This window comes from Cinclus cinclus, chromosome 21 (assembly GCF_963662255.1).
Source record: "Cinclus cinclus chromosome 21, bCinCin1.1, whole genome shotgun sequence".
Taxonomy (NCBI): Eukaryota; Metazoa; Chordata; class Aves; order Passeriformes; family Cinclidae; genus Cinclus; species Cinclus cinclus.
The window spans coordinates 7,228,963-7,236,784 of NC_085066.1; the positions used below are offsets into that span (position 1 = coordinate 7,228,963).

The 7,822-nt window shown below is 43.3% G+C and overlaps 1 protein-coding gene across 1 annotated transcript in view; it reads left to right on the forward strand.

Annotated features, from left to right (window-relative positions):
* Positions 1-6,821, forward strand: part of UBE2F (ubiquitin conjugating enzyme E2 F (putative)) — a 52,914-nt gene extending 46,093 nt beyond the window's left edge. Inside the window, exon 10 of the mRNA XM_062506715.1 lies at positions 6,317-6,821. Within this exon, the coding sequence (XP_062362699.1) occupies positions 6,317-6,367 (51 nt within the window). The 3' untranslated portion in view covers positions 6,368-6,821. The remainder of the gene's footprint in view (positions 1-6,316) is intronic.
* Positions 6,822-7,822: the final 1,001 nt, after the last annotated feature.

Sequence of the window (7,822 nt, forward strand, 5' to 3'; positions counted from 1 at the left end):
TAGGATGCAAATGAATATAATTTCATTTTCAACCCATTTGGTGTCGGACTTTGTCAAAAACTCTGTTGGTGGCTCTTAGCTTAGGGAAGGGTAGAGAGTAGAAAGGCTGCTCAGTACTGGTCAAGACAGGGACACCAACAGAGCTGGCTCTCACTATGTTTGCTTCAGCCTGGCTTTGTCAGGACCTCATTTTTTTTATGTTGTTTTTGCATTGCTGAATATTTGAGTCAGTGTTGGTGCTTAAATTAGCACGGTCTCATCCTTGCTGTGCTCGTCAAGTTTTCTCCAGGCTGGGATCTGTCTCTGTCCTTGGTCTAGTATGAATCTTTCCACTTAACCCCATTCCCCTGGTTTAAATTGATAGCCCTGCACCAGCCCTTGACATCCTGAAATCTCTCTTCCTGATGGAAAGTAGCTATTTCCAAACATTGGTGAGAACACTGCTTTTTATTTATAACAGTACAAAACTGCAAGTGATGGAAGTGTGATGGTGCTTCTTCAGGTGAAATAAGAAAATCACATTTCTTCCTGGCTATTGAATCAAGTGTCTCTTCCCTGATTTCTTCTAGAGGGGTTACAAAACACCGAATAATTGTTTTAATTAAATGCACTCACAAGGTGTATCTGAAAAACTGAAGCAGATCTTCACCTTTGGCTAACCTCAGTTTTCCAAGCTTTTACCACACTGGAAAAGAATGTAGCCCCAAAAGGCTTTCAAGCTTGATGTGGTTTTTTGGAAGCTATTTAATTTTTGTTGTGGGGTTTTTTTATTACTCTCTGATTACAGCTTAATGGCTTATTAAGAACAACAGTTCCATTCCAGTCCAAAACCATCTTTTCATAACCATTCTCCCTGTGAGTCATTGCATTTATTTATCTTCATATTTGTTGCAGTAAATCCTTCACTTCCTCTGCTCCCCCAGCCACCCTGTTTGGTGTTTGTTGTTCTCACTGAAACCGTGGCAGCCATGGTAGAATACGTCTTTGTCTTTCTGCAGCATTTCTGCATTACAGAGCTGCACTGGGGTTTTTCTTGGATTGCCTCCCCATTTTATGTTCTGTGTCTTTGTTACAGCCTTTGAAAGCTTTTCCCAGCAAACACAAAGTGCATTAAATGGCATGTGCAAATGAGCAACAGCACAGCTGCTAATTGAGCTAACAGATGTAAATAGGAAAAACATTACTTTTCTAATGCTGCAAGTATTTATAGAAACCATTACCCATCTTCCATAACACTTTGATTATAGATGGAGGCTCCGCAGGTTCAGCAAAGTTGATTAAGCTTTTGCAGATTGTTTGTTTTGCTGAGGTAATGTGGAAGAAATGCAGATGTTTTAAAGCTTGTGTTTTAGATGCTTTAGGCAACTAAGTGGCTTAAAAGGAAAGCTTTTGCTTTGCATCCTTCAGAAACATCCATGGCTTTTGAAAAGGGACATATGGCAGGGTTGTTCAGGGCCAGCAGGGAGTCTGAGCTCTTGGATCTGCATTCCCCACGTGCCTCACCTGCCCAGTCAGGTTAGGTGGAACATCATTTGCTTGAGTAGAGCATGACTTGCAAAATCCTCTGGCCAGAGCCAGGCAGCTCCCATTTCCTCTGTGCCTGTGATTCATCCATCAAGATCCCAGATCCCAAGGACATAATCTCTCTTGGGAATTAGTGGCATTCTCATGGTGGAAGTGTGTTTGCAGCTTAGCGAAGGTCAGCCTCAGAGCAACTGGGATAATTCATTTAATTTTCTTGAAGGGCTGTTGTGTAACCCTTTCCCACAGTTGGCAAGGTGGTCACTGCCTGGGCCACCCTTGGGAGCCTTAGAGGAGGAGCAGAGGAGACTCCTGACCTCGGGCACTGAGGGACCCAGCAGTCTCTGCTCCCTGGGTTAACTCCCAGGAGGTTTTCTATGTTTTCAGCAGCCCAGTTAAAATATTAAATGGCAGTAGGAGATCTGTGGCAGTCCACGCAAATTCCAAGTCCTTTTGCTCCAGAGGACTCTCCAGGCCTCCATCCCCATCCAGCCCCATGGGGGATTTGGACTCAAGTTGCATTTGAGCCAGGGCATGGTTTTCTTCTCTTCATCTGGCTCAATTCTCTTGCCTTTGCACAAGCAGGATTTAGGTGTATTTATCTAATCCGTGGCCTGTTCCTCTTCTAGGAACTTCAGAGCTTCCTTTTCTCCCTTCATCTTTCTCCAGTGGCAGACAGCAGAAAATTTGTGGAAGCTTGAGGGAAGTGGTTCCTGCTTAAGATGTGAAATCCCAAACAAATGTGCAAATGTGTTCAGTGTGTTAATGAATTGCTGTGTCTCTGAAAGGTATCTTCAGCTTCTTGCTGTCCTGGCAGGCAGGCCAGTGCTTCCCACACCAATTCTGTAACCTACCTCTGTGGGAAGATTAAAAAAAAAAAAAAAAAAAAAAAAGAGTCCAAACCTTAGTGTTTCTCCCTCACAATGCTGCTCTTTGCTGGCTTTGGTAATTTCTTTTTCCCTGCAGTAAAAATTTCTCACTTTTCTTCTCCCTTAGGTCTTGGCTACTAAGTAATCCACTAAAGCATTTCGCATCCTTTTGCAAAATCACAATTGTTTGGTGTCTAGGAGAATTTTAAAATCTGAAGTTGGGATCACAGGCCTTGAAAATTGATGTGACTTTGACTGTACCTGCTAAGCAGAGAGCTCGTGGGAGATACTTTTGTATAGGTTTTTCACCCCCCACTCTCCTCTTTCTTCAGAGAACTAAAATTTAATTACAGAGCTTGGAAAACTCCACATCATGTAGAGACTGAGCTAAATGAAACAATGAGAGAGAAATGAGAGCAAGGCAGGAAAAAGAACTGTAAAACAACACCTCATACTTGAGATTTCTGTACTACTCAGAAGTTCCATTCAGCTCCTTTTTAAATGGGAGGGGATGTGTGGGCGTTGGTGGGTGTGAATACTTATTTTCTGCAAGGGGGAAAAGAAAGAAAAGGTGGCTTTCAATATAATCCATAGGGCTAATGGGTAGAGATCTTCCTGGTTATTACATCCTAAAGCCTTGGCTGAGCTGAGTAATGAATGCCATTTTACTGGTGCTCAGAGGTTCCCTTTCCTAATCCCTTTAGGAACCACAGATCAGATTGTTTGGACCTAGCAGAAGTTGTTTGGAATATAATCTTGGTAATAAATGTTAGGTTCAGATAGTTTTGCTAAAATAGAGCTGCTTTAAAAAAATATTTACTACTATCATGGTTACTAGCACAGAAGAGGGAAAGGCAGGAGCAATTGATTTGTGATCTTTTTCTGTCTATATTTGAATTTTATGGGATTGTGAATCTGAAGGATGTGAAGGTGGATCAGAAAGTTTGTCACAAGTACCTGGGTGGCTGTAGTCACAATGAAAGGACAGCTGTGTTAAACTGCACATTTTCCTACAGGGACTGGCCAAATAGTGCAGGGTGTGAAGCACCAGTAGTGGGTATGTTAAGGATAAGAAATGAGCTAAATCTCCTTTGGGGTTTTTTATTACATTTTTTTTTTAAATTTCACCTTTGGGTAATCCTTACACATAATTTGTTTGAAATGAATAAAAAATATTCCTGAGGTAAAGTTTCCATCAGAACTTTTCCAGACTTCTCTGGTAGCTGTCACCAAAGTGTTGTTTGCTTTGGATAACTGAGCAGATCTTCTCAGGGTTACAAATTAAAAGCTTAATAAAAGACGAGCAGTTAATAAGCATGACTTGGTGCAGTATAAACAGTTGAAAAAATAAAGTCTCTTCTCCCACAGCTGCCAAATCAGGTCAAACATTAGTTCTTGAAACAGTGTCTAGTTCTTGAGTGTGTGTTGCTGCATGCTTTTAGAAAGGATGGAGAATGGAATTATCTTCTGGGGTTGAGGCTGTATAGATCCTCTCCCAACTGTTCTTAAATATCATCACAGAACCCCAGAATGGTTTGGCTTGGAAAGGACCCTAAAGCTCATCCCATTCCCACCCCCTGCCATGGGCAGGGGCACCTTCCACTGTCCCAGGTTGCTCCAACCCCAGTGTCCAACCTGCCTTGGACACTGCCAGGGATCCAGGGGCAGCCACAGCTGCTGTGGGCACCCTGTGCCAGGGAACAATTCCTTCCCAATATCTCATCTAAACCTACTCTCTATCCATTTAAAATCACTGCCCCCTGTCCTGTTTATTCTATATATGTTTATTCATTTAAAAGTTATTTATTAAACTTCTTTGTACAAACAAATCATCTTTGTTTAAATACAGAGGATGCTTTCTGTGGGATATATTATGTCCTTGAAGGGATGTATGAGTCTTTCTTTCCCTTCTCATTTCTAGCAGGATTTTGCCTGTGCCTCTTTATAATGCAGGGTACATCCTGCTCCGCTGAGGTTTTTTTGCTTCTGATTATTCAGTGTTGCACATAAGCAGCTGTGCCCAGAGAGAAGTGCCCCCTGTTAATCAGGAAGTGCTGAGCCATATGGCAGGTGAGGATGGAATATTGCAGCTTTGGGCTGAGCCCCTCCTGTTCACAGCCAGCTTCACACAGTGAGTGCCCTGTGAGTGCATCCCTGCCAACACCACCAGGCCCTTCAGCCCAGGCTGCTGAGTGACAGCCTGGCTTTCTGGAGCCTTCTGCCTTCCTGGCTGAGGTCTTGCTTCTCTTCAGTCACTGCTGAGAGCCCATTTTCCTCATAAATAACTCATAAGGGGACACAGGGAAAAGCCAGGGGTGCTCTGAGCTTTCTGCACTGCCCTGCTCTTGGGTATTGTACACATAGGGAAGGTCCCAGGTGTGTGTCCAGTGGTGTTGCTCAGCTCCATCCTTTGGAGAAACACAGGAGTGAGAAAGAGTGTGCAAGAAGCCCTCAGTGAATTCAGTTTCCACCACAGCTATCATAACCTGCACCTATGGATTGAAATTGCCTGGGTTTGGAAATTTTATTTCAGTTGAATATGGCATTAGCATTGTAGTGTTAGTTTTTTTTACAGCTGGATGAGTGTGGAAATGGGTGTTGCTTGCAGCAGAGTGAGAAAGTCACTAGGTGCCATATTGGACCAGAACAGCTGCTCTTTCACCCCAGAAGAGCACTCCTGAGGAGGAGTGGGATTTCTGCAGCCATATTCCTAATACTGTATTTCTGGCCTTAAACTGTGTTTTAAACTTAATGTTGAGATTCTGAGCACTTTGCACATAGTTATTGGACATCTGTGATGCACTTACCAGCAGAAAAGTGAAATCACAGAGTTTGTGATGGATCATAGGTTTTCTTTTTGATCCTTCTGCATTTTAACCACGGGATAACCTTTATCCTTTCGCTGGTAGAAGAACTTAGCAGCAGAAAACCAAACCATCATAAGGGGAGCTGTTCATAAGTGTTAGAAGTGTGGTGTTGGAGCCAGGGATATACTGTAAAAAGTATATATGGTATATACTGTAAAAAGTATATGTGGTGTTGGAGCCAGGGATATACTGATGTGTTCCAAGCTTGACTGAGGCACAAAGATCATACTAGTGCTCAAGCTCTGGGTGGTCTGTACCAAAACACTTGGGATGTGTTTGATAGGCATAATTTTATGTATTGGCAAACCTGGAGCTGACAAGTGACACTGAAGCAGGACCATGCCTTGTGATCCCACAGCTGGTGGCAGTGGGATTTAGTGTCCTTCCTAGTAAAAGCAGAGCCTTTGCAGGAGGATTTCAGTGCTTCCAATCCCTCTGCTCTACAGGTAGCTCCAGTGTACCAGGAGAGCGTTCAAAACCTCCTTGTCTACTGCATGGTTTTTTTTTAATTGTTTTCTTTTTAACAGTGTGAGCACATAAATGTCCCAGGTTTTCCTGCTTTATATTCCAGCAGCACACAAAAATGGGAGCTGGAAATCACTCTGGAGCACAGGCCCCTCGGTGTTTGGGTGGAACACATTTAATACCAAGCTGGAATGACATGCCAGGAATGTGGTATGTGCCTGGCACAGCTTGCACAAGGATCCCACGATGGCAGAATTGATTTTGCTCAGCATCTCTGTGCTTTATAAGCACAAACTGTCAGAGTAGAGTTGTTTTCCCTGGACGCAGAGGTTATGGAATAGCAGGCAGTGTGTGTGTACCTAAGCTGGTAGCTGGTGATGGCAGACTCTTTTCCCACTTCATTCCCCAGTGGAGATTCCTGTGGAGCACAGACTCCTCACTGTAAGGATTCAAGGCTCTTGGGGCGAGCTTTCCCTTGCTGGGAGCCTGACTCTGCCCGTGGCAGCGTGGGGATCCAGCAGCACATCCCCATGGGAATTGCAGCACATTCCATCCAGGCCGTGCCCAGGTAACCGTGCCTGTGCTTCCCTCCAGGAGGACTTTCGGAATAAAGTTGAAGATTACATTAAGCGCTACGCCAGATGATGAAGGGGGATGGATGGATGGATGGATGGCAGGACCACGGCTCCACTCGAGTTGTCCTGAACTTCAACAGCAGCCAAACCAGCCCGGATTGTACCAGCCCTGTGTCCATGTTGTACTGAAGAAGAAAACTAACTTCATAACCTGTCCATATTCAAAGGAGAGTTCAGCATAAATACAGCAAGAAATTGTGTCTGTTGGTTGAAAAAGTTGTCTGCTTCCTTTTACAAATGTTTACTCTTCTGACTGTACTGTATATCCTGTTGATGAGATACGCTTTGAGAAGTTAAAAGAAATCACTATTGAAATTGTAATTACACTTTTTTTTTTTTTAAATGCTTGCCTAATGTGGAGGGGGGGGAAGGAAAAAAAGACAAACCCAAACAACCCAAGCAGAAAAGGTGGCATGTTTTTGGAACATTTCGAGTTGGCAATAAATGGTCTCCTGTGAACCAAATCACAAAACTGTTACTTTTGATGAGCAGAAACAATATGAGCTTTTTCTAAGAGTCACTCAGCTGAGGCTTAGAGCTTGCCAGAGTAGAAGTGCAGAATGAGATTCTACTTCTGGTATTGAAATCTCAATGCTATTTAATGCAAGTATGTTTTTGTCAGAGTTTGGATTTTTTACATTGTTAATTTCAGGCCCTGTTTGGGCTACAGTATTTTTTTGTTGTTGTTTCTACTCATTGTGTGAAGTAGCTAAAAGAAATACAGGCTAATACGTAACTTAAGTACATGTTTAGTATTAGTAAAATTATATATATAATATATATTATATATTTCTGTGAAAAAAAATAATGAAAGGGAGATTTTTTTTCTTAAATCTGCCTTTGGCTTTCCAATCTGAAAGTGGTGAGAGAGCATCAGATCAGCATCAGCTGTTTGATCTGATGAAGGTAAATTTAGGCATCGTTACCTGGAGAGCACCTCATTGTGTTCTCCAGATTCCTGCACTGAAAGGGAATGATGCAGCTGGAACCACAACACATTTCCCCCCACACAACACATTTCCCCCCACTTGTGCACACTTGGCTTTCTTGATCTGGAAGGATGTGATGCTGCAATTGCCTTTTCTGTAAGGAGCAGGATGGCACTGAGAGCCTGCAGAGGAGAGCAGCTTCAGTCCATGTGCCCAGAGCTCCCTGGGCATCCTCCAGCATTGGGACCACACATGGGAGCTGATGGAGCCCAGCCAAGCTTTTAGCAACCAGAGAAATAAATTGTTTGTGTGGTTTCATGCAGAGCAAGTGTGTGTGTACAGACACTTGGGCCTTGACTGTTGGGGTTTTATCCCCCCTTCATTATTTCCTGCTGGAGGAAATGAAAACCATCTCCATCACGAGCACAGCAGAGCTGGGCTGCGAACTGTAAGCATGAAACTTGTGTGTTGAGTTTTCCCTGTGCCTTTTCCTTTACAGTTTCACAAGCTCCTGTAGCCGTTGCTGGAGGCCTGGG